The sequence below is a fragment of the Lepidochelys kempii genome, chromosome 5 (assembly GCF_965140285.1).
Source record: "Lepidochelys kempii isolate rLepKem1 chromosome 5, rLepKem1.hap1, whole genome shotgun sequence".
NCBI classification, from domain to species: Eukaryota; Metazoa; Chordata; order Testudines; family Cheloniidae; genus Lepidochelys; species Lepidochelys kempii.
Genome location: NC_136384.1, coordinates 53,990,267 through 54,018,239, shown reverse-complemented (window position 1 = coordinate 54,018,239; position 27,973 = coordinate 53,990,267). Strand labels below are relative to the sequence as shown.

General features: G+C 40.3%; 1 protein-coding gene across 1 annotated transcript in view; it reads left to right on the top strand.

The window, feature by feature from the left end:
- Window positions 1-27,973, top strand: part of EDIL3 (EGF like and discoidin domains 3) — a 392,956-nt gene that overhangs the window by 282,500 nt on the left and 82,483 nt on the right. Inside the window, exons 7-8 of the mRNA XM_073344422.2 lie at window positions 21,583-21,738; window positions 23,013-23,157. Coding sequence (XP_073200523.1) covers window positions 21,583-21,738; window positions 23,013-23,157 — 301 coding nt within the window. The remainder of the gene's footprint in view (window positions 1-21,582; window positions 21,739-23,012; window positions 23,158-27,973) is intronic.

The window sequence follows — 27,973 nt, the reverse complement described above, 5'->3', positions numbered from 1 at the left end:
CATCCTTCTTGAAGTGTGGGGCCCAAAACTGGACACAGTACTCCAGATGAGGCCTCACCAATGTCGAATAGAGGGGAATGATCACGTCCCTCGATCTGCTCGCTATGCCCCTACTTATACATCCCAAAATGCCATTGGCCTTCTTGGCAACAAGGGCACAATAGTACTAGTTCCAGAACCTGGGGTGGGCGGTGGGGATGGGGCATGAGTTATACCCTCCCAGTTTGACAGTGAACCGTGATAACTTCTCTTTGAGGAAAGTCTTTCAACCAGTTGTGTGCCCACCTTATAGTAATTTCATCTAGACCACAGTTCCCTAGTTTGCTGATGAGAATGTCATGTGGGACTGTATCAAAAGTGTTACTAAAATCTACTGCTTCCCCACCACCCCATCATTTGGGCAAGTAAACCTGTCAAAGAAGGAAACTAGGTTGGTTTGGCATGATTTGTTTTTGACAAATCCATTCTGGCTATTCCTTGTAACCCTAATATCCTCTATGTGCTTACAAATTGACTGTTTAATAATTTGTTCCAATATCTTACCAGGTATTCAAACAGACTGACTATTTTATATTTCCCTGGGTCATCTTTGCTCCCCTTTTAAAAGATACATACCTTATTTGCCCTTTTCCAGCTCTCTGGAACCTCACCTGTCCTCTGAGTTTTCAAAGGTAATTGCTAACAGTGTCAAGATAACTTCAGCTAATTCCTTAAGCATCCTTTGATTAATTTCATCAGGCCCTGCCAACTTGAATAGATCTAAACTTATCTAAATATTCTATAACCTGTTCTTTCCCTATTTTGACTTGCAGTCCTTTCCCCTTGTTGTTAATATTAATTGTGTTGAGTGTCTGGTCACAATTAACCTTTTTTAGTGAAGACTGGAGTAAAGCAGGCATTAAATACCTCAGCCACCTTGATGTCATCAGTTGTTAACTCTCCTTCCCTACTAAGTGGAGGACCTACAATTTCCTTTGTCTTTTTCTTGCTCCTACAATCTCTTCTTATTGCCATTTATATCTCTTGCTAGGTGTTACTCATTTTGTCCCTTAGCCTTTCTGATTTTGTCCCTACATGATATTCTTTTGTATGCCTCCTTAGCAGTTCTATCTATATTTCCACTTTTTGTAAGATTCCTTTTTGATTTTTAGGTCATTAAATAAAGAGTTCCTGATGCAGCCATATTAGCCTCTTACTAGTCTTCACGTCTCTCCTTTGCATTAGGATAGTTTGCAGTTGTGTGTTTAATGTTGTCTCCTTCAGAGACTGCCAGCTCTCCTGAACTTCGTTTTCCCATAGATTTTCTTCCCATAGAACCTTACCTATCAGTTATTCAAGTTTTATTAAAGTCTAATTTCTTGAAATCCATTATCCTTATTCTGCTACTTTCACTTCTTCCTTTTATTAGGATCATGAAATATATCACTTCATGGTCACTTTCACCCAAATTGCTTTTCACCTTCAGGTTCATTACCAATTCCTCCCTGTTGGTCAGAATGTCTGTCCCCCTAGTTACTTCCTCCATTTTCTGAAAAACAAAGTTGTCCCTAATACATTTCAAGAACTTTCTGGGTATTTTGTGTTTTGGTGTATTACTTTGTATTACTTTTCTAACAGATGTTTGGGTAGTTAAAGTCCCCCATTACTACCAGGTCTCGTGTTCTCGATATTTCTGTTATTTGTTCTAGAAATCCCCCTTCCATGTCCTCTTCCTGATTTTATGATCTGTAGTGGATCCCTACCAGGATATCACCTCTATTTTTTTTTACCCCTTTTATCTATACCCAGAGACTTTCAACTCGATAAACAAATTCTCTTATTATTACATGCATTTCTAGAATACCAATCACAGTAGTATCTGTAGTCCTAATCTGCAAACACTTACTAATATACATACATTTAAGCATGTGAGTAGTCCTAATGACTCCATGGAATACTCATTGCTTGCGTTATGCCTAAACAGTAAGTTGTACCATACATTTCATAACATTAATGTTTTAAAAGTAAAGGATCCCTAATCATTTGCTTTTGTTTGTTAGTTTGTTTATTTTTCCAAGAAGGGACCAAAACATTAAATGAATTTAAAATGCAGATTTTCTAAATCCCACCACTTCCATCCTCAACTGGGGCTGGGGGAGGGGTGAAGGTCAGATGGAAAAAGTTTTCACCTTCTACATCAATCATCCAGAACTTCTATAGGTTAAGCATGCACCAGGTGATAAGTATTTGCCAATAACATGATAAAAAACAAAAATACATAGAGGTCTCATAGAACATTCATGCAAACATCTGGTAGGAAGAGCTCTTAAACAAACTGCCATCTGTCAAACCATCCACTTTGTCAAAGTTCATTTCCTCACTCATGAATACTGGATTATCAGCTTCCAAAAAAACAAACAAACAAACAAAAACCCTGCCATACTCATAGATTAAGTATTTGATTAATTTAATAGCACACACTTTTTTGCAAGATATAAAACTTCAGTGGCCAAGTTAATCTTATCAAATTTAGCCTCACATAGAGTAGCTGTATATTGTTTAAGAGAGCTGGCACCCCAGGGAATGCTTGACAAGCAAATTGTTAAAAACTCTGCCTGAGCTCTGCATTTGCTTTCGGCAGTCCAACAGTCAGGCATAATAAAATAGCTGGATTTTCTTCGGGAATTTGGACAAGTATAATTGGCAGCAGACATCTGATTACCAGGCAGGTGAGGAATATAAACCAGCAAAGAGGTGAGTTTGAAAGCTCCCTAACTTGCTTCCCTGCTTGTCTTTTGAACTGCAGGAAGCATGAAGCATATCTTAAGCTGGTGGAAATTGTCACATCTCCAATGATTTCACTGAAGTCTGCCCCTATGTCTTTATGTTTAGTCTTTAGGCACTTGCTCCTTCAACTTTTCTTTTGGTCTGGGTGAGGGAAGCTGTACATTTTCTGTTAAAAAGTGGGATAAAGTGTTCTTCCCCAGCAGCAGAGTGAAAAAGCCCTTTTGCTAACTCCTTTCCTGATATGACTTGCTGCTGCATTAAATGGCCTATATCACATGAATAAAACTTCTGGTTATAATTGATTCTTTTTGCACCATAGTCTGTTTATGCTGGTTCATTTAATGTTTTAAATAAAGTTGGGTTGAGATTTCAGATGCACAAAAGACAGCATGTTCAAAGTTAGGATTTGCTCAGCAAAAGAAACTTGGTTCTCTTGTGCATACTCAGTGTAATATACTCTATTATTTGTTTTATGCCATCTTTCCCTCCATAGTGTGGTTGAGTTGTTGTAAGAGCAATCATTTTAAATGTCTTTTCTTTTGTGCATCTAAATCTCAGCATTGACTTCAGTTTTTTACATTCAACTTTGTTAGCATTAAAATAGTTTAAGAATAGTGAAAGGTCACACACTGAATGAAATAAACAAGTGATATTTCTGTGAGTATGTGATAAATCAGTAAGAAGATGAGGTTCCTCTCTTGAATAGTATACTGTAGTTTAGTCAAATATTTATAACATTTTGTGTCTTAAGTAATTACTTTCAAACTTGGCAAAGCAAACATTGCTCATTAACAAATAAGTATTTTAAAAATATATTCTCTTTTTAAGTTAAAAAGAAATTGAACTTAACTGTACAGTTTCCTAGCACACGTGTGTCGGAGCCCAGATGTTGAAACTTGATTTGTATTTCAGTTTTCTTCTGTCATAGAAAAATATCTCTCTGCAGTGTTAGTTTTTTTAAATAATAAAAAACCCACAAAAGTAGGCAATGCCACAGGAACTTTAACCACAAGGGAATGTCACCAATATATATGTTATTTTCATCCAACTGGGTAAAGCCTATATCAGCCTCTCCACTGGTGTCTTGATTCATTCCAGGTTTATAGCTGGTTGTTCTTGTTCGTGTTTATTAACCATCAACAATGTGCGCGCTGTTTTACAAGAGAAAGATGAAGATTTCCCTGAGGTATGGCACAGTTTATATTATAGAACCTAGGTGCCACAGTCATAGACCAGGACCCCATTGTGCTAGGCACTGAACAAACACAGCAAAAAGACAGCCCCTGCCCCAAAGAGCTTACAATCTAAGTATAAGTGTTGGATAGAGACCGACTGAAAGGGGAGTACCAGGAAGCAAGGAGACAGTTTTGGTCAGCATTATAGGCAGTGGTTTCAGCATAACAGCTGCCTAATTGCTGTCAAGTTTTTGTAGGCATCAGAGCAAAGGAGAGTTTCAAGGAGGGATCTGAAATAAAACAATGAAATGTTTTTGCAGATGTTTATGGGTAACTCTTCCTAAGTTTGAGGGGCAGCATGGGAGAAAGTACAACGGTGTTTGCCTGAAAATGTAACAAGTGGTTGGTGGAGGCTGACGTCATGGGCTGATTGGAGGAGGAAGCTGACCTTTCAACACTGAATGAGAGATGTTTCAGATGGGGGGGATAGGTTGTGAAGGCCTTTGAAGAGAGAAGTGATAATGTCAAAGTGACAGGGTAGGAAAATGAATTTTGCAGCAGCAATCTGATTGGATATAAGTGGGGTGAGACTGCATTTGTCAAGGCCAGAGAAAAAGATGTTCCAATAATTGTAACATGAGATGATAAGAGTTTTAGCCACATGAATGGATAGGAAAGGCCGTATCTTAGAGATGTTACAGCAAAACAATCTGCAAGGCTTAGACATAGCCTGAATGTGAGGACCTAGAGCAAGTTCCAACTCAAGGATAAATCCTATGTTACAGGCCTCAAGGACAGCCACAGAAAACTTAAGATGTACTTGGAGACCCAGAAAAGAGGTTGAATTAGGGTTTTGTGTGGTCAAAGATTAGTTTAAAAAAATCGATGAACAATTGTAATTTTTTTCATAATAAATTGTGGTCTTTTTTGGTCATCTATGGGTGCTGGTCAATTATTTTGAAATTTCAACAGAAAATGATAAAATACTTCAACATATTTCATGAAAATGTATTGCTGTTTTTTGGGGGTTTTTTTTAATAGCTTTCCTTACGGTTTCATTTTTTTCCTTATAACATCTTGCTCTATTTCTCTGTTTTCTTTAATACAATCTTGGGATGGAGAAGGCATATCAATGACATAATGTCTGTGAGACTTAGGAAGGATCAGAGGAGCAGTAGGTGACAGCAAGGTACACTGGGATTGGTAAAACATTCCATGGATTGGAGCATTGTGGAAAACTGCAATAGGAGAAGTAAACTAAAGATACAGTGAAGAGGGTGAGAGGAAATGCAACTGGAAAAATACTCTGGGATGTAGACTGAAGCAGAGTTTTTCAAGGTCCTAAAGAAAGAATGAGATATTTAAATGTGATATGGTTGGCTGGGAACTGCGGATAATGGGAGCTGCACAGGCGGTGCCTGCGGATGGGGCAGTGTGCAGAGACGCCTGGCCACACCTCCGCATAGGAGCTGGACGGGGGACATGCCGCTGCTTCAAGTAGGCACCACCTGGAGCCTGCACCCCGACCCCCTCCCATGCTCCAACTCCCTGACCCAGACTGGAGCCCCCTCCCGCACCCTGAACTCCTCATTTTTGGCCCCACACCAGAGCCCTCAGCCCCAGCCAGAGCCCTCAGCCCCAGCCAGAGCCCTCACCCCAACCCCCTGCCCCAGCCCTCATCCCCCTCCTGCCTTTTGAACCCCTTGGTCCCAGCCTAGATCACCCTTCTACACCCCAAATTCCTCATCCCCAGCCTCACCCTAGGACCCGCACCTCCAGCCGGAGTCTTTGCCCTCCCTACCACATGCACCCCAAACACCTGCCCCAGCTTGGAGCCCCCTCCCACACCCTGAACTCTTCATTTCTGGCCCCACACCGGAGCCTGTACTCCCAGCCGGAGCCGTCACCCCATCCCACACACCAACCTCCAATTTTGTGAGCATTCATGGCCTGCCATACAATTTTCATACCAAGATGTTGCCCTTGGGTCAAAAAGTTTGCCCATCCCTGGAATAAAAGGTATTTCTGGTTTCTATCACAGAAGCAATGAATCAGAGTTCTATGCTGTATTTGAGGTTTTACATTGTGACCCTTTATTGTTGTACAACCCTGTGAAAAGGAGAGGGCTTTTCATCCCTAGGCTTTGTTGGAATTAAATGGAGTCTGTATTTTGTTTATGTGACCCTGAATGTGTAGAAACAGCCTGCCTTTTAACCTCTGGGGACTATGGATTTAACCTATTTAACATGTGGAAATAAAAACTAATCTAAAATATTTTCTCTGATTGATTTTGTTCAGGCATTCTTTAACTGACATTTTAAATATTCTTCACTTATTTTGTGAGGTGCTAGCATGCCAATGGTGGAGATATTTCAAAGAAAATTTACACGTTTGAAATATCTGGAGGAATTATTTTTAATAATAATAATAATAATAATAATAAAGTAATTAATATGTATATATTTTAGCTAAACAGAATTGCAGTTAGTTAATAACCATCTAATCAATATTTTGCAAATGAGGTAAAATTTTATAGGACTACAGAATTCTGAACAACATGGGTCTCTTATTGAGACTGCAATCTAAATATGCCCGTAGCTGAATAATTAATGTCATCCAGTTAATGGAATTCATAACAACTACTTGGGGACTAAAATAATGTCTTCATAAGAAGAAGAAACAAACCAAGCAAGTTTTTAGTTGTCTAATTATATAAACTCTTTGAGGCATAAAGTGAAATTTCTCAACAATAAACAAATGAGGTGAGCATTTTCTGTTGTTCATAGCATATAGTATTCTGGTTTAATGCTACAAACCACAAACTTATGTTTTCCATATCTATGATTTTTAACATGTACTTTGATCTATGCACAGAGGGTCAAATTCATGTGAGTAGTACCATTGAAATCAATGAGATAATTCATGGCTGTGACACAGGAAAGCACATGCTTAAATTTAAGCACATGAGTACTTCCACTGAAGTCAAGACTGCTCACGTGCTTATAGTTAAGCACATGCTTTTGGGAGGTTGGATGGGGAGAAGCTAGTAGTGAGTGCAGAAGGGAGCTGGGGCTGATGATGATGATTTATTTCTATTGCCACCGTGCCTAGGAGCCACAGTCATGGATCAGGACTCTTTTGTGGGAGGCACTGACAGAGAGGCAATAGATTGTTGAAGATGCAATAGTAGAGATGGGGAAAGGCTTGTCTGGGTCTGGGTCTAAATGAATAAGCCAAGAGGGCTTTTGCTTATATAACAAAGTGAAATTAACAGAAAATATCAGTGTATTTTCCTAAATATTATGGAAAATATAGAACAATCCCTATAATAGTGTCTCCATATTTAGTTCACCTGGGTCACCCTCTTAGCATTAAAAGATTTGTTTTATATTAATTTTAATATTTCATTTACATATCACATTGGCTGTCATGTAGGAATTTGGATGTTTGCCATGCTTTCTTATATTATTTGTAGCACAATTGTGTAAAGAAAATGTTTCCTTTCCCCTACATCTTCACCCCTTTCTCTCTCTCCCACCAACCACCATTATGCATGACAATGAAAAATATCAAGAGTTTCCTATTCTCACAGGATCTTTTTTTCATTTTTAGCACTAGTCTTTGTGGATTTCCTGTCTTGATATTTAATTGATCCTGAGTCAGCATTTAGGAATGCAGCACTCTCTGTAACACTGTCAATAACATCTTCATAGTAAATCTATACGTGGTCCACTGGCAATGGTATCACATGTTGGCAATGCAAAAGGCAGTTAAAGTAGTGACTGCCATAAAGCAGCTAACAATGAATGTGATGCAGAGACGGGCTGAGCACCTGCAATTTTCCTTGACCTTAGTGTAGAGTTATGGGTGCTCAGATCTCCCAGGAGCAAGCCAAAGGCTGTGAAGTCATTGACAGAGAAGAATCATCATTCAAACTACATTTTCATTTCCACTACTAGTTTAAAAAATAACTAATGTTCCATCACAAAGTAATGACTTCTATCGTCCAGGCATATGAGTAGCGAAGTTTGCATTTTCTCTAAGTGCTTCATTGTGCTATAGCAATAGGCCTCTTATCATGTGTCTTTTTCACATATATATTGTAAACACTATAACTGTTCTCACTATGTTAAGGCCAAATTACCCTTCTGCCCTATAACATCCACAGTGGCATCAACGTGAACTATGAGACTTTGATCAAAATTAGCAAACTTGTGTGCCTCAACTAAAGCACTAAATGTTTGTGCCTCTGATTTTCAGAAGCGCTGACTAACCGCAGCCTCCCTTGATTCCAGTTCCGACTTCACTGGGAGCTGCAGGGACTCAGCATTTTGAAAATCAGGCCTCTCTTTGTTAGATTCCTAAACATGGGGCAGGTCCATACTACAACCTAAGTCGATATAACATACATCACTCAGGGGTGTGGAAAAGTCCCCCAAGTGATGCAAGTTTTGTGCTGTCCACACTAGTGCTATGTCAGTGGGAGACGCTCTCCCGCCAATATAGCTTCCACTTCTCGCCGAAGTGGAGAAATTATGCCGATGGGAGAGTGCTCTCCTATTGGTGCAGCTGTGCCAATGTAGCGCTGTAGTGTAGACTTGCCCACAGATTCAAAGATTTTAAGGCCACATGGGACCATTATGATCATCTTGTCTGTCCTCAACACAGGCCATTCAATTTCAGTGAATAATTTTCACATCAAGCTCTTAACTTCTGTCAAAGCCCATAACTTCTGTTTGAAGGATTTAGGAGCCTCACTTTGGGTACCCAGGTTTGACAGTTGGGGCCCTAGAGCCCAATATTCAAACTGAGCAGCCCAATCTTATGCCACTGAAGTCAGTAGAAGTTTTGCATTGACTTCAGTGGGAGCAAGATTAGAGCCTAAATTGGGATACCCAGTTCTGCAACGGGGTGCTCAGATTGGCACTTAGGTGTCCCAGTACCTATTTTAATTGTCTAACAGCTTATTTCAGCACCCAAATGTGAGATTTAGGTGCCTTCATTTGAATATGTATACTTATCAGAATGATGTATCAGCCACACAGGAAGAATGTTACCCACATTTTTTAAAAAATATTGAAAGCTACAGAAATATCATCTGCCACATTTTTGTTCCACACATGTCCTCTCCAGGGGTCAGACTGGAGGCACAGAAAAAGTGTCTGTATTCTACTCAGCTCTTTTCACGGCTTACAAAAATGATGAGCAGTGAAATAGCTGATTGTAATGACATTTAAATTGCTGCTGTTAGGCTTTCAGCATTAGTCACCCTTCCATCCACATTCAAAGCTCAAGTAAATTGGCTTTGCACAGAAAGTCGAAATGAAGTTGGGGAAAAAGGAACCCTTTCCAGGGCTTAGTCAGGAATGACTGTGTAAGCCCTCAGCCTGTGAGTCATAGCACCGAGTGGACATCCCATCTACACCGGCACTTCTGGCACTGCATTACCGCTCTACCATGGTACTGACAATTGGAGTGGCAGTGTAGACGAGCCATAAGAATTTTAACCACTGTATCATTTAACTCTGATCAAGCCAGTTATAGATGCCAAATATTTAAAACACAGGCCACTGCTGGGGTACACTAATGCTTCCAGTATTGCTAGTACCAGTGGGGCAGCTCAACTGGTAGTGCAGTGGGAGACTTCAACGAAAAGGCAAGTGTGGATAAGGCTTGTGGGCCTCCTACCACACAGATGCAGTAGTGCTGAGTCCTGCTGTGCAGCCTTTCCCTCTCAGCACAGTGGGTCCATGGATGTTGTTGTGTTTGTGGCCTCCTGGGTTGGTAGAGAGGAAATGGCAGTCATTCTCTCCTTAGAGTGGTTGCTTCACTTTGCATGCTGTTATGTTTCCAGTTCCAGTTCAGAATGATGACTTCACTGGAGCTTGTGATGAAAAATGCCAATTTTTTTTCAAATGGATTTTTTTTAAATGTATTAATTTTGACAGATATTTTTGCAGAAAAATATTTTCTAAAGAAAAAGTGTTCAGAAATTTTTGACTTGGGAAATTCTGAAATTTTTGGTTGAATTTTATTTTATTGGATATTTCCATTTTTATATCATTATTATTGTATTATTTTTGACCGTGTCAAAAAGTTTTTTATTACAATACAAACTGGATACACTTTGAACTAGAGAATAAGACAGGTCTTTCAATCTTCTTTAAATAGCAGCTTCCTTAATGATTTTAAAAATAAAATAAACTATTTCTATTATTTTATTGTGCCATATCACGTTATGTCAGTAGCAGTGCATATTACTTTATGGGAAATTAAAATGTTCAGTTGTGTTCCCCTTCAGAATTAATACAAATTCTAAAATACCGAAACTCTTCCGTGAAACAGATATTCAGTTTTGACCAACTGTAGTCCTCACAACCATCTGGGGTGGAAATTAGAGGTGGTCACAAAAAAATTCTTTGTAAAAATTTCCCCGTTTTTCATCAGAAAATGTTTGTGAACATTTTCCATCTGCCTCTACCAGAAAGTTGATTTTTTTATACTATATATATATATATAGTATAAAATATACTTTATATTTAAAGAAAAATTTAAAAAAACAGTCTTTGGGAAACTAATAAGGTCACCAGGGAAGGGCTGCTTTGGTGAATCTCAAGTCAATCCCCACTCAAACCCTGGTTTTTGCATAAGGAATAACTAAGATTAGTAGAAAAAATACTCAGCACTGGAATAGATGGAGAATTAGTCATAACAACAGACTTCTATCTCACTAAGGCAGTACACTAAAATCTGCCATAAACTATGGATTAGCAACGAGGTTTCACAAACCAATATATTTCTGATATATCCCAAGCAACAAGACTTTGTGGGGATTTTAAATGAATTCTTCCTGTGAGTTGAGACTAGTATCCTAGAATCATAGAATATCAGGGTTGGAAGGGACCCCAGAAGGTCATCTAGTCCAACCCCCTGCTCAAAGCAGGACCAATTCCCAGTTAAATCATCCCAGCCAGGGCTTTGTCAAGCCTGACCTTAAAAACCTCTAAGGAAGGAGATTCTACCACCTCCCTAGGTAACGCATTCCAGTGTTTCACCACCCTCTTAGTGAAAAAATTTTTCCTAATATCCAATCTAAACCTCCCCCACTGCAACTTGAGACCATTACTCCTCGTTCTGTCATCTGCTACCATTGAGAACAGTTTAGAGCCATCCTCTTTGGAACCCCCTTTCAGGTAGTTGAAAGCAGCTATCAAATCCCCCCTCATTCTTCTCTTCTGCAGGCTAAACAATCCCAGCTCCCTCAGCCTCTCCTCATAACTCATGTGTTCCAGTCCCCTAATCATTTTTGTTGCCCTTCGCTGGACTCTCTCCAATTTATCCACATCCTTCTTGAAGTGTGGGGCCCAAAACTGGACACAGTACTCCAGATGAGGCCTCACCAATGTCGAATAGAGGGGAACGATCACGTCCCTCGATCTGCTCGCTATGCCCCTACTTATACATCCCAAAATGCCATTGGCCTTCTTGGCAACAAGGGCACACTGCTGACTCATATCCAGCTTCTCGTCCACTGTCACCCCTAGGTCCTTTTCCGCAGAACTGCTGCCTAGCCATTCGGTCCCTAGTCTGTAGCTGTGCATTGGGTTCTTCCGTCCTAAGTGCAGGACCCTGCACTTATCCTTATTGAACCTCATCAGATTTCTTTTGGCCCAATCCTCCAATTTGTCTAGGTCCTTCTCTATCCTATCCCTCCCCTCCAGCGTATCTACCACTCCTCCCAGTTTAGTATCATCCGCAAATTTGCTGAGAGTGCAATCCACACCATCCTCCAGATCATTTATGAAGTTATTGAACAAAACCGGCCCCAGGACCGACCCTTGGGGCACTCCACTTGATACCGGCTGCCAACTAGACATGGAGCCATTGATCACTACCCGTTGAGCCCGACAATCTAGCCAGCTTTCTACCCACCTTATAGTGCATTCATCCAGCCCATACTTCCTTAACTTGCTGACAAGAATACTGTGGGAGACCGTGTCAAAAGCTTTGCTAAAGTCAAGAAACAATACATCCACTGCTTTCCCTTCATCCACAGAACCAGTAATCTCATCATAAAAGGCGATTAGATTAGTCAGGCATGACCTTCCCTTGGTGAATCCATGCTGGCTGTTCCTGATCACTTTCCTCTCATGCAAGTGCTTCAGGATTGATTCTTTGAGGACCTGCTCCATGATTTTTCCAGGGACTGAGGTGAGGCTGACTGGCCTGTAGTTCCCAGGATCCTCCTTCTTCCCTTTTTTAAAGATTGGCACTACATTAGCCTTTTTCCAGTCATCCGGGACTTCCCCGGTTCGCCACGAGTTTTCAAAGATAATGGCCAATGGCTCTGCAATCACAGCCGCCAATTCCTTCAGCACTCTCGGATGCAACTCGTCCGGCCCTATGGACTTGTGCACGTCCAGCTTTTCTAAATAGTCCCTAACCACCTCTATTTCCACAGAGGGCTGGCCATCTCTTCCCCATTTTGTGATGCCCAGCGCAGCAGTCTGGGAGCTGACCTTGTTAGTGAAAACAGAGGCAAAAAAAGCATTGAGTACATTAGCTTTTTCCACATCCTCTGTCACTAGGTTGCCTCCCTCATTCAGTAAGGGGCCCACACATTCCTTGGCTTTCTTCTTGTTGCCAACATACCTGAAGAAACCCTTGTTACTCTTGACATCTCTGGCTAGCTGCAGCTGCAGGTGCGATTTGGCCCTCCTGATATCATTCCTACATGCCCGAGTAATATTTTTATACTCTTCCCTGATCATATGTCCAACCTTCCACTTCTTGTAAGCTTCTTTTTTATGTTTAAGATCCGCTAGGATTTCACCATTAAGCCAAGCTGGTCGCCTGCCATATTTACTATTCTTTCGACTCATTGAGATGGTTTGTCCCTGTAACCTCAACAGGGATTCCTTGAAATACAGCCAGCTCTCCTGGACTCCTTTCCCCTTCAAGTTAGTCCCCCAGGGGATCCTGGCCATCCGTTCCCTGAGGGAGTCGAAGTCTGCTTTCCTGAAGTCCAGGGTCCGTATCCTGCTGCTTACCTTTCTTCCCTGCGTCAGGATCCTGAACTCAACCAACTCATGGTCACTGCCTCCCAGATTCCCATCCACTTTTGCTTCCCCCACTAATTCTACCCGGTTTGTGAGCAGCAGGTCAAGAAAAGCACCCCCCCTAGTTGGCTCCGCTAGCACTTGCGCCAGGAAATTGTCCCCTACGTTTTCCAAAAACTTCCTGGATTGTCTATGCACCGCTGTATTGCTCTCCCAGCAGATATCAGGAAAATTAAAGTAACCCATGAGAATCAGGGCATGCGATCTAGTAGCTTCCGTGAGCTGCTGGAAGAAAGCCTCATCTACCTCATCCCCCTGGTCCGGTGGTCTATAGCAGACTCCCACCACTACATCACTCTTGTTGCACACACTTCTAAACTTAATCCAGTAGTAGTAGTTTGGTCCAAACATAGAATTCAAAGATCCTTTGTATGTTTACACTTTAGGATTGTTATTGCTAATTGTACAATAACAAGTGAGGGGAATGTGACCAGGAATCCTGGCCAAGAGCACTACACATGTTTTCCTCCTCAAGGCAGCAAGTTTTCTCATCTTTCACCGCTTCTGAATTTAATCATGTAGACAAAGCATAGTCAAGTGAACATCTTTGTTGTCAAGTTCAGGTTTTCTGCATGTTCAGTTTGCCAGTATTTGGTACGGGGCTGCAGAAGCATATGAACTTTAAACTGATCCAATTAGACATTTCTCCTGTTTGAGCTGCATGGAACAAGCCCACAGTTCACCATCTCAGAGCCTATCAGAGGTAATTTGACCAGCCAAAAGAGGCATAAACCAGATAAAAGATCATTAAAAAAACATTCCGTTATTCAGAATGTTGAGTTGTGTGTCAAAGGTGGGAGAAAAAGCTATTCAAATTTTCCTCCATTTATGTTGTACATAGAAAGATTTTTAGACACTGAATAATACTTGGAGAAAATGGATTCCATGCTCGGGATTCTGTATGAATATTGAACTCCTTACATTTTACATATCGACTGATAGTTGTAACAGATTATTTAGCAGGCTAACAAGTGTATCCCCAATCCCAGGACCAAAACTGTAAGTCAGATTTTTAATGGTGTTCCTAGCAGCCAAATCCACCTTAAGTACTACTTTGCTGAATGAGCCAATAGCCTTTCATTTTAAAATTAACAAAGATTAGGGAATTTAAGATCTATAAAGAAATCTGTCATCTATAGATTTGTAACCTAAGATATGAGTCATACAAGCACAACCTAAGGCATGAGATACCACTGATATATGTATATGTGTGTACATGACTCTGTGTGGGGAGCACTTTCAGCTGCCACAACAGACAGGAAGATCTTGAAATGGCAAGTGAGGGCTACAAAAATAATTTCTTTTCTCCACATGGAAGATAAAGATCTGTTTGTTCTCCTTTCTAGTCGTTCTCTACCTTAATGAATTACATCACTAAAGTATTAACAGAATATTGTTCTTGAGGCCCTGATCTGGAACCCAAGTATGTACGTACACACACACATGCTTACTATGTAAACTTTCTCACACTTGTGAGAGAAGTTATATACATGCCTTGCATGGAGCCTAAATTTGTTTTAAAACTTTGTCCCAGTTATATTCTCTGTTGTCTGCAAAAGTTTATACATATTTTCTTTCTGATGTTGCCATTTTCGGGCAAACACTCTTTTTTAAATAGTGCTCAGATTAATGAGGCTGCTTTTGTTTGACATCTTCAACATAGATACTTCAGTGTTTTACTCCCAAATGGTTTTGTTTAACCAAAATAATCAAAGATATTAGTGCACCTATGCAAAGAGCATGATTATTAATTACTGCTTTAGAATCAGTAGAAATAACAGAAAATCTGACATCTGGGATGGTTTTATACAATAGGCCCTGATCCTGCAATGTGCAGACCCACGGGGACCAGGGTGACTGTAGTAAAAGGGTCAAAGGGATGAAAAGAAATTCAAGGTTGAGTGGGATTTTCAAAAGTGTCTAGGGGAATTAAGTACCCCAGCTCCCAAGAGCCACAGCCTTGATAGAAGGAGGATTTGATACAGCATTCTAGTGGGAACTTGACTCAGACACTTTGGGCCAGATTCTCTTTGCTTTCTCCACTTACTTCACACTTACTCTACTGTGAATTGGGATTAACTTCAATGAAGACAATAAAGTAACACCAGCATGAAGCTGGTGTAAATGAATGTAGATTCAGTCCTGATGCCTCCAGGAGAAAAGACCAGACCCAAACCTGCTTCACCCTTCGACAACAGTGCCAGGTCATACCTCCTGGCCAGTGCACAGTAAGGCATGACATAGCTGTGCCCTCACCGCACTGCATCCCCCAGCTCTAGGAGCTTCTGATTGTTTATCTTGTTGCGATAAAAGGTCTTGAATTAGGTTTGTGTCCAATAAACTAAGTAGACTGCCCAAAAATTATTTTATAAGGGCTAGTTTGTTCAGCTCTTAGATTGTTGCACACTTACTTACACAAGTAAACCTACTTTTTAAATAGAGGTCAAATTCACAAGGCTCCTTTGAGATCTGTGGAGTGTTACTTTTGTGAGTAAGTGCTCACCAGTATGAATAAGGATTGCATGACCTCGTCATAAATGAGCTTCTCTACTAAGACTGCATTAACTAGTCACTTAGCGGTAGATTCTGATATTAGTGTTGAACAGTACCTTATTCAACGAGTCTCATCAACTGCTGTCCGGCATGAGTGAGGATGGCAGAATTTGACCCATAACTTTTGAGTAACAGAGGAATTATTTTTATATGCCATATTATTATTAGAATTGGGGCTCTTTGTTTTATATTTGGGCCAATCCTGCATCTCTACTCATGTGAATAATCCTATTGGGCTACCTAGATGAATAAAGACTATGGAACTGATCCCTTTCCCTGCTCTTTGTAATTTTTAGTGGCAAAGATCAAAATTTCCATAAAGGGTGTTCTTTCTCCAGCACCTAATCTTTAGGAGTCTGGGTTTCTTTCATCAGGGTATTACTGACTTTCTCCATCCTTGTTATGTCTAGATATATTAGTTTTTATGCTTAATTTTCTTTATGCCAATAAACTCCTGTCTTTTTTAAATGATGTGTCAGATTGTTGTTATTATCTTAATGCCTTTCATCTCCTTGTTTATTTTAACTCACAAATACCTATATAATTAAAATGTATCATGTTATTTCCTAGGTCCTTGCTTTTTCTGTATCCCTAAAGCCTAAGGTCTAACAATTAGCTTGAGTTGTTTTTCTTCGCAATTACTACAGAGAACTGAGTTTTAAAAAAGATTGTATCGCTAAAAGCACTATTTCACATTCTATACGGGGAACTTTATTTCCTATTAAAATACACTTAGGGTACATCTTCACTACCCACTGGCTTGGCGGGTAGTGATCAATCTATCGGGGATCAATTTATCGCGTCTCGTCTGGACGCGATAAATCGATCCCCGAATTGACGCCTGTACTGCACCTTGTCAGGAGGAGTAAGCGGGGTAGACGGGGGAGCCGCTGCGGTCGACTCGCCGCCATGAGGACGGCCAGGTAACTCGAACTAAGATACTTTGACTTCAGCTACGCGAATGTAGCCAGTGTAGCCCAGGCCTTAGTAAGAAAGCTTTCACCTGCTGCTTTTAGTTATAGTTATTGCACAGTTGTAATATTTTATATTTTGCTAGGCTCTGGCTTGCAAATGTAAAGGTCATAATAGAACACAGACCCTATGGGCCAGTTTCTCTTCTGCTGTAATTCTTTTGACTTCATGGAGTTATACCTGTCAAATTTGGTCCCTGAGATTTTTATACACATGAAAGTTCTGGGAATTTCAAGGTACTTTTTTCCCCTCCTGTGGGTTTCCTCAGAAGTACTGAAGGAGCATAGAGACCTACATCAAGCATATTGTATAGCATCCGATATCTTATTTTTAAATATGATTGCAAAACTGCATGAAGCTCAGCAGTGTTGAAAGCCAGTGCTCAGTGGTTCAGAGCAGAAACAGAGACCCAAAAAAACAAAAACAAAAAAAAAAAGTTTGTTAAAACTTGTGACTAAATAAAAGGGGGCATAGTTTTTACCTAAATACATGGATATGGAGGTGGGTATATGTGTGTGGAGCACATAACACTTACTTTTTTAAAGTATCAAGGTCACAGGTCAGACATTGCTCAAATTCCATAAGTGAAAGAAAGTAAGTCTATTTTAATTAGGCAAGGCAATGGTATGGCTAAAGTTTTCATGTATAGTCATTTGGCAGGAGCACCCTTTAATTTCATGTTTTTATAAAAACAAACAAAAAACCCAAACACTGCCTCCGAGAGCATTCAACTCTTCCAACTGTGTCAGGGGAGGGACCTCACAGGAGTATACTGTCAAAGGGTTAGAATCATAGAGGTAAAAGGGACAGCAAGAGTCATCTAGTCTAACCACCTGCCAAGATGCAGGATTTGCTGTGGCTAAACCATCCAAGACAGAAGCTATCCAGTCTCCTTTTGAAAACATCCAGTGAAGAAGCATCCACTATCTCCTTAGGCAGTCTGTTCCATTGTCCTATTGTTCTTCCAGTTAGGAAGTTTTTCCTGATATTTAATTTAAATCTCCTATACTGTAGTTTGAACCCATTATCCCTTGTCCTGCCTTTTGTGTCAAAGAGAACAATTTTTCTCAATCTTTTTTTCTGGCAGCGTTTCAAGTCTGTGAAGACTGCTATTATATCTCTCCTTAATCCCCTCTTTTCCAAACTAAACAGACCCAGTTTGTTCATCCTTTGCTCACATGGCTTGCATTCCATCTCTTTGATCATCTTTGTCACTTGCCTCTGGCTCCTTTCCAGTTTCTTTATATCCTTTCTATACATTGGTGACCAAAACTGGACTCAGTACTACATCTGAGGCCTAACCAGTATCAAGTTGAGCTGTACTATCACCTCCAAGGACTTCCATGCTATAATTCTGTTACATTTGCTTATTTTGCAACAGCATCACGTTGCTGACTCATGTTGAGGTTGTGATCCATCACGACTCCCAGATCTTTCTCAGCTGATGCCAACCCAGTTATCCCCATTCTGTATTTATGCAATTGGTTTTTCTTCCTTAAGTGTAGCACCTTACATTTGTCTTTGTTGAATTTCATTTTGTTTTCTATAGTCCGGCCTCTCTGAATTTTATCTTGCCCTCAAAGTGTTGGCAACCCTCCCCACAACGTTGTGTCATCTGCAAACTTGATCAGTATGCTCTCTATACTTGCATCCATGTCATTAATAAAGATATTAAACATCACCGAACTCAGAACAGATTGATGTGGAACCCCACTGGAGACCTTCCTCCAATCTAACCTCTTTCCATTAATAGTTACTCTTTGTTTGCTGTTGCAGTCATGGATGCTGTTAGTAACCATTGTTTCTCCAGAGTTAGGGAGATGGGTTGCAAAAAGCTTTATTTAGTTATATTAACATTTACAATGTAAATCATTGGAGGGCAGACTTGTACAAAAAAGCCATATTAGAATTAGAAAAAAAATCAGCTGTATAAATGTGTGTGAACTGTTAGTGTAGTTGGAAGATCGTTAGCCATTTGATTAATAGTGTCAAAGAAGATATAATAGGAATTAACTTGTTTCTCTATTATCCTGAACATTAATTTATGGTGGCAGTCAATGGAGCTGGGAGGCAAGTTAGCTATAATTGTGTGTTCTTTAACTTAACTATTACTTGTCAGACTTGGGGGCGGGGGGCACTGTTTGGTTTGATTGTTTCTTGTAAATATTGCAGGGTTAAGTGACAGAATGTTTTTGTTTGTGCATGTTTAAGATTTTCCATATACAGAGTGAAAAGTCTATTAAATCACCCTTATTAGGCAACCTCTTGTAATAAGACACCATGCTAAACTATACTCCAATGTACTGAGCACAAATCCATTTTGCCTTAATTGGGAGACTCCTCTCAGTTAGTATAATTGTCAGTCCCTGGAGTGGACCACTTCAACAGATTTTGCTGTTTTATTAATTGTTTTTCCAGAAGGATGGGGGGAAAAACCTGTGAATTGCTGTACTTCAAATTTGATTGTAAATATATTGGACCTGATTCTCCTCTTACACCAGTTTTACACTGGTATGATTCCATTGACTTCAGTAGAATTACTCCCGGTTTATAACTGTATGGGTGAAGACAATCAGGCCCCCAAGCTGTAACTTTTGGGCGTCTGCTTCACCTCTCACTTATAAGAATGTAAATCAAGTATAAATCCATTGAAGGCAAGGTAATTATGCTGAAGTATGAGAAGGGAATCCCACTGACTGTATGAGTGTGTGTAATAGATATAAAATCCTTCCAGGGGAAAGTTGCATAAATGTTTATCAATTAGTAAAGGGGGGAAATGAATCTTGCAGTCTCTCAAAGGAGAGAAACATTGGAAAGCCTGGAAATTCCAAGTGAGGATTACACTGAGAGAGAAAGAGCTCATCAATGAAAAATAGCCTTTTTTTCCACCTGCAGATCACGTGGATTCAAAATTTTCCAGTTTCAAAAGTCATAAATGCATTGAATCTGTTTAATTTCTGTGGGTTTTCTTCAAAGCTGAGGAAATCTTGAGCACTTTGGTGTGAGTGCATGCAGTTATTTTGCTTTGTTATGAATTTGTTTGTGTTATTGTAGTGCCTAGGAGCCCCAGTCATGGACCAGGACCTAATTGTGCTCGGTACTCAACAAACACAAACTGGAAAGACTATCCCTGCCTCAGAGAGCTTACAATCTAAATAGACAAGAGAGGCACAGGGAGGGAGAAGAGGTGGAACACACAAGTAGAGTGAACAATGTGATGGCAGCAAACAGCGTGTTCATGCCACAATTTTTGTTCTCTCTTTTGGCCCCTCTCTTTAGCTGGGTATACTTAGGAGGGATAAGCTAAGTGGAAAGAAAATGAAAGAAAGGGGGAACCGAGAAAAGAGAGACGGGGAGGGGAGAAGAGAGTAAAAGGGGTTGATATGAATTGATGCTGAGAGGAAGCAACTGTAAGGGAGGGGAGAGATGGAGCAAAGAGCTGATTAGCACAGAACAGAGAGAGACCAGTCAAAACTAGAGAAAGTTCTCCAGAAAGCCAACAGTCCCTGCCTTGGCTGCCTCTGTCCCTACTGGCTGAAGACTCTGGCAGGCTTGCCTTTGCAGCTTTCTCAAAGCCACATGGTGTGGGAGAGGGGAGGGGCAAGAGCATGGGGCTCCTAGTGTCCTTATTTTGTGGGGTCTCCCAGGTGCAGTTCTGAGTCTAGAGAGTATTGGGGGAAGGGATGGGACCCATTTCTCCCTTCCCACCAATGCAGTGCAGTCCTTGCTTTGGCTGCTTCTGCCGCTTTCAGCTGGCATCTATAGTCTCTAAATGTGACTCCTGCCACCCTGCACATCCAGGAGTGCAAGTGTCTTAATTTTATGTCCTGCCATTAATAGGTCTATAGACCCAGATACTACTTAGGGCCAGACTGTGGCCACATTGTTGTGAAGTGAGGGAGTGAAGAAGCTCAGCAGCAGGGACATGTTCTGGCTGTTTCACCCAATACTCCTGTGGGAGCACATACCAGAACAGTTGCTGTCCTCCCATTTCAATGGGGGTGCACTGAGACAGCCCCACTGTCTGACGGAGGTGGGGAAGGGAAGGCTCCCTTTTGAGGAAGTAAAGCCCATTACCAGATTAATGTATTGGCTACACTTCCCCAGCTGATTATTCCGCACTCTTCCCTGTCTTGCACATCCACTCTGTGACCCAGCGTGTCACAGTATGGCAACACTTACATTTGTAAAGATACAGCTTGGTTTAAATGTCATAGCAGCCCGTAATGATCTCAACAGTCTTCAACAAGAGTAAGGTAGTTCAGTTGCTATTGCTCACCCATGAATTTTCATAATTATTGAAGTGATGACAAGGTCAACTGTCTGGTTTGTGAACATAATTGACTCCTGGTGTTCATGTATTTTTGGATGAATGTGTGAGGCAGAGTTCAGGTTATTTGGGTAACTCTCCAAACTTCCTAATCAATTTGTTTGTGGTCATAAGGTCAACTCAGAAAAATAAATTGGGAAGGTAAAATCTTGGCCCCACTGACATCAGTGGGAGCTTGGCTATTGATTTCCGTGGGGCCAGGATTCCACTCTTAGATCAATCCATTTTCAAGCAGGGAATGATCAAACCCATTAAAAAACCCTTTTTGAAAGGTCAAAACACTGATTTTTTTCTTTTAGAACACCCGTATGTTGGAAATGCCTATTCTGTTTTGCGTCAGACTTTCCAGAAAAATTTTACTCTGACAGAGGACCATGCAATGAAGATTCTTGTGATATTAGAGTGGGGGGTCAAAATCAGCCTTCTAATGGAATTGAAGATGAAATCTTAGCTGTGGACCCATTGCAACACATATACAAATAATACAGTATGTAGCTTTTGGGGCAAAAGTATTGTTTTTTCACATGTGTGATCAAATGAAATGAAGAGACAATCAATCAAAATGCTACAGAACGAATCACTGGGGTTTTTTTTGTTCGAGTCAGAACAAAAATTTAGTGTCATTATAGGAACTCTGGTTACCAATTATATTGTATTGTTATTACAGATAAACCTGCAAAGGAAGATGAGACTCACTGGAGTTATAACCCAAGGTGCCAAGAGGATTGGAAGCCCAGAATATATAAAATCTTATAAAATTGCATACAGTAATGATGGGAAGTCATGGGTGACATACAAAGTAAAAGGCACCAATGAAGATATGGTAAGACTGAGTCACCTGTGTGTGAATGAAATCCCAAGGTATATCTGACTTCTGAAATCAAAAGGTATCTCCAGTAGATGAGTCTAATTGTCTAACAGAGAAAGCACTTTTATGTGTGTTGCCTTATTATTTTTTCTGGAAAACATAGCAATACATTTCCACTTTATGTCAGCTAAGACTTTCTTACTCTTTAATTGATGGTTCTATAAACACTGTGTCCCCAGGCTAGAATAATCCTGTTTATTACACTTAACTGATTTTCATTTTAATTAGTTTACCAGTAATTACTCATGACTCTGTTTTCAATTTCGTTTTAGTACATTGGCGGATTGATTTAACCCTTGATGCCATAGAACCTGTTCACCAATGTTCATGTCTGCATTGCAAAAATGGTATCTTCCTGTAAAAAAAAATGTTTACAATTTAGTTAGAATTTATTTTTATACAAACCAGCACAGAATGCTTTACTGTGAGAGGTAGGATAGAAGTAAGGCACTTCACAGAATTGGATACAGTTTCTGTCATGTAGGCAGAGGGAATGCTGCGTTGAAAAGACTGTAATGAGGTGGGGAAGCAAAGTGTAAGAGTATCTAATTACAATGAAGAGAGAATAGAAAAATCCTTTAAGGGCCTGAGTTGAATCCCATTGCAGTCAATGGAATCTCTCCAGCTGACTTCAGTGGAAGTTGGATCAGTTCTTAAATAAGGGAGGGAGAAGTAAGTTTGAATCAGTGTTAATAATTGCAGACTAAAATGAACAGGGACATTTTAATACACAAGTTGAAGGGAAGATGTGTTTTTAGTGTATTAGTAGCTGGATCATGAGAGAGAGAGAGGTCCCAATTCAGCAAGATTCTTAAACACATGCCTTACCTTAAGCATGAGTACTACTTGTAGAGTAGTTCTACTAAAGTCAACAAATAGAAATACCCACATGCTTCAAGTTATGCTCAAATACCATGCTGAATCCGGCCAAATTAGGCAGCATAGATGAAGGAGAAGCCTCTAAATGTGGAATATCATGACAAACAGGATATGAAGACTAGAAAAGGAAGCGGATATATATTAGGGTGACCAGATAGCAACTGTGAAAAAACTAGGTAGGGGGGCAATAGGCGCCTATATAAGAAAAAGTCCCAAAAACGGGACTGTCCCTTTAAAAATGGGACATCTGGTCACCCTAGATATATGGGTCCATGAAGATAAAGTAAGGATCCAGTTGTCATCCTTGTACTATTTGAAATGTGTGATGATTTTTGTTGTTGTTGTCACAGGTGTTCCATGGCAATGTGGACAACAACACTCCCTATGCCAATTCTTTCACGCCTCCAATAAAATCACAATACATCCGGCTATATCCTCAGGTTTGCAGAAGACACTGTACTTTGAGAATGGAACTTCTTGGCTGTGAATTATCAGGTGAGTTAGCATAAAACCTATTGTCCTGTAGTTTAGAATATTCATTCCTAGTATAATTCCATTGACATCTGTGACGTTACAGCATGGTTGAATTTATTTCTTTATATTTAGAATAGGGTATATATTTTTGTACACATTGACATTAAATTATTTGTTACTTGAAATGGATACAGAAGGCTGAGGTATTTAATGCCTATTTTGCTTCAGTCATCACTAAAAAGGTAAGTAGTGACCAAATGCTTAACAAAACTAAAAATAAACACGGGAATAGAATTCAAGTCAAGATAGGGAATGATCAGGTTAAATAAAGAATATTTAAATATGTTAGATGTATTCAAGTCAGCAGGGTGTGATGAAATTACCCTAGGATACTTAAGGAACTACCTGAAACAGTCTCTGAACTGTTAGCTATTATGTGTGAGAACTTCTGAAGGAAAGGTGAGATCCCAGAGGACTGGAGAAGGGCAAACATAGCAACTATGAACAAAAAAGACCCAGGGAATTATAGACCAGTCAGTCTAGCTTTGATACCTGGAATAAATTATTAAACAATCAATTTGTAAGCATGTAGAGGATAATAGGGTTATAAGGAATGGCCAACGCTAATTTGTGAAGAACAAGTAATGCCAAACCAACCTAAATTCTTTCTTTGACAGGATTACTGCCCTAGTGGATGGGGGGGAGCCGTTGACATCATGTATCTTGATTTTAGTAAGTCTTCTGACACAGTCCCACATGACCGTCTCATAAGCATATTAGGGAACTGTGATATAGATGAAATGACTATAAGGCAGTTGCAAAATTGACTGAAAGGCTGTACTCACAATGTAGCTATCAATGGTTTGCTTTCAAACTGGGGGGACATGTCTGGTGGGATCCTGCAGAGGTCTGTCCTGGGTCCAGTACTATTCAACATTTTCATTAATTACTTGGATAATGGAGTAAAGAATATAGAATTGGTGGATGACACCAGGCTGGTAGGGGTTGCTAGCACTCCAGAGGACAGGATTAGATTTCAAAATGACCTTGACAAATTGGAACTACATCAACAAAATGAAATCCAATAAAGACAAGTGCAAAGTATTATACTTGAAGAAAAAAAACAAATACCCAACTACAAAATGGGGAATAGCTGGCTAGGTGGTAGTACTGCTGAAAAGGAATTGTGGGTTATAATAGATCACATGTGGAATTAGTCAATAATATGATGCAGTTGTGAAAAAGACTAATATCATTTTAGGGTGTATGTAAGAGTGGGAGGTAATTGTCCCACTCTACTTGGCAGTGGTGTGGCCCAGTTGGAGTATTGTGTCAAGTTCTGGGAACCACACTTTAGGAAACATGAGGATAAGTTTGAGAGAATCCAGAGGACAGCAATGAAAATGATAAAAGTTTTTAAAAACCTGATCTATGAAGAAAGGTTAAAACAACTAGACATGTTGAGCAGGGGGTTGGACTAGATGACCTCCTGAGGTCCCTTCCAACCCTGATATTCTTTGATTCTATGTTTAGTCTTGAGAAAAAAAAAAGATTGAGATGGAATATGATAAGGGCTGTTATAAGTGAGCTGTAGCTCACGAAAGCTCATGCTCAAATAAATTGGTTAGTCTCTAAGGTGCCACAAGTACTCCTTTTCTTTTTGCAAAGACAGACTAACACAACTGTTACTCTGAAACCTGTCATAAAGAGGATGGTGATCAATTGTTCTCCATGTCCCCTGAAAGTAGAACAAGAAATGGTCCGCTTAATCTGAAGCAGGGAAGATTTAGGTTAACTATTAAGCAAAACTTTCTAATTATGAATAGAATAGCACTGGAACAGGTTTCCAAGCGAGGTTGTAAAATGCCCATCATTGGAGATTTTTAAGAACAGGTTAGACATGCACCTGTAAGGGATGATCTAAGTATATTTGGTCCTGCCTGTGTGCAGGGGGCTGTATTAGATGACCAGAGGTCCCTTTCAGCTCTTCATTTCTTTGATTCTATAATAATTTATTTACATTAGCACCTCGAAGTACCAATCAAAATTGTGCTAGGCACCGTACAAACACATACCAAGGGACAGTCTGTGCTCCCCACCCACAGCTTACAGCCTGACTGGACAAGCCAGACAAAGGGTAGGAGGGACAACAGATACAAAAGTCAAGTGACTTCTCCAGGGTTACATAGCAGGTCAATGGCAGAGCTGAGAACTGGACACAGGTCTCCAAGTCCTGCCTTCCTGTTCAGTGCCCTATCTACTAGACTATGCTGGACAGGCACTGTATAACAAGCTCGAAATTGCAAGAGGTCAGTAAGCTGCAGCTGAAGAACTTTCAAAGCAAAATAAAATGCATTGTGCCTGGTTGCTTTTGATGAAGTTTGATTTGATTTAGATTTGTTTTGTGGCTTTCCTACAGAAACTGTGATTGTGTCTTGGAGCAAAAGTAAATGAACTAGTGAGCCAATATAAACCCTCTCAAGGTTTGTTGTAGCAAAGGTTACAACACATAAATGTAATGCTTGACCCCTTATCCGCTCTCTAGCGTGTGAATTCTTTATCTGTCAAAAGAGATCAACATTTCACCACAGGGATTGCTACAGTAAATTCATTTTGGGATGATTTTACCTGGCTTCCTGTTTTACTGTATAAACAATAGTCATCCAGTTCCCAAATGATATATCACAACAGTCTGAGTCAAATAATTCTTGGTCCTCTAGTGACATCAAAATCAGATTCAGAAATTAAAAGTTAATGCATTAATCTCACTGTAGCCCTTTCCAATACAGATAGATTTGAAAGTAAATAGAAAATCCTGTTTTAGGTGCTTTAGTGTATTAGATTTTTCTTTCTACGTTTTCCATTTCTGGAACCACAATTTAGAATAAGTCCTTGCCAGAATGACCAGGAATTGTTTTGCTCAAAGAACTGTGAAAGCTACTAAAGTGATTTCATTTCAGTGGTCTCATCTCAGTTTCAAGGTCACCATTCCTCAGCACTGTTGTCACAGTCTGGGCTCATCAGAACAACTCCGTCTCAGTGGAAAGCCAAGTACAATTACACCTAAAGACAGACTAATGCATATAATTCCAGGTGGTTTATCTTAGGTTGAGATGCACTCTTAGAGGTCTGGGGGTTTCAGAACTGATCCCCCCCCCTTTTTTTTTAATGAAACCTTTCTAATTAAAGAAAGTGTAGCAAGATCAAAAGATGGACCTTTCGAAGGCCCCAATTCAGCAGTATACTTAGGCCCAGGGCTAACTTTAAGCACAATAGTCCTATCTAAGCAGGGCTATAAGTGAATTTTATATGCCAACAAGCACTTTCTATTCCTGTGCAACCAGCCAACTATAAAATGAACATTTATTTCTTTCCCTGGCTTTTTTTTTCCTGCAACTTTCTGCACTTAGAGCTAGATTCTGCCAACCTTGCTCATGTGGAGTAGTACCTTATTCACAAAGTGGTCCCGTTAGTATTCACGTGTCCTTCTGTAGAGTAAGGTACTGTACTACTCAATGTGAAGAAGGGAAGCAGAACCTGCCCATCACTTTTGTTTGACTGGCATTGCATTCTTGGATTTACAGATCACCTGTTTGATTTCTCAAATGGGCAGATTGAAAGTGAGAATTATAGGCAATGTGTATTTTCATATACCCAAGCAGTCTGTTATTTTTCATAAGCAGAGTTTTAAAATCTTTTTTTTGTTCACCAATAGATAGATATGGCAATCAAGACAGAACATAATCTTTGTATTAAAATAATTGTCTTGCTCTGCTCTTACCACTCCTTCACAAACTCTAATGTAAGGCAAGTCAAACATAGTAATTTGAGCACAAGCCTAGGTGATGGGAACTCTTGCATGCAAATATCTAGCTTTGGCACTGATTACTTCTGAGCTCTTGCACAGTTATATGAGATGCTGAGTGCCTCTTGGGAGGTGCTAAGCACTGTTGAAGTCAATGGGAGTTGAGGGTATGTAGAGGACACGGGCAAACTGACAGACAAGTTGTTATGCTACAACCAAAGACCACAGAGAGCATGTCTACACCCGAGCATGGATTATCTCTAGACAAATTGGAGGATTGGGCCAAAAGAAATCTGATGAGGTTCAATAAGGATAAGTGCAGGGTCCTGCACTTAGGACGAAAGAACCCAATGCACAGCTACAGACTAGGGGCCGAATGGCTAGGCAGCAGTTCTGCGGAAAAGGACCTAGGGGTGACAGTGGACGAGAAGCTGGATATGAGTCAGCAGTGTGCCCTTGTTGCCAAGAAGGCCAATGGCATTTTGGGATGTATAAGTAGGGGCATAGCGAGCAGATCGAGGGACGTGATCGTTCCCCTCTATTCGACATTGGTGAGGCCTCATCTGGAGTACTGTGTCCAGTTTTGGGCCCCACACTACAAGAAGCATGTGGATAAATTGGAGAGAGTCCAGTGAAGGGCAACAAAAATGATTAGCGGTCTAGAACACATGACTTATGAGGAGAGGCTGAGGGAGCTGGGATTGTTTAGCCTGCAGAAGAGAAGAATGAGGGGGGATTTGATAGCTGCTTTCAACTACCTGAAAGGGGGTTCCAAAGAGGATGGCTCTAGACTGTTCTCAGTGGTAGCAGATGAGAGAACGAGGAGTAATGGTCTCAAGTTGCAGTGGGGGAGGTTTAGATTGGATATTAGGAAAAACTTTTTCACTAAGAGGGTGGTGAAACACTGGAATGCATTACCTAGGGAGGTGGTAGAATCTCCTTCCTTAGAGGTTTTTAAGGTCAGGCTTGACAAAGCCCTGGCTGGGATGATTTAACTGGGAATTGGTCCTGCTTCGAGCAGGGGGTTGGACT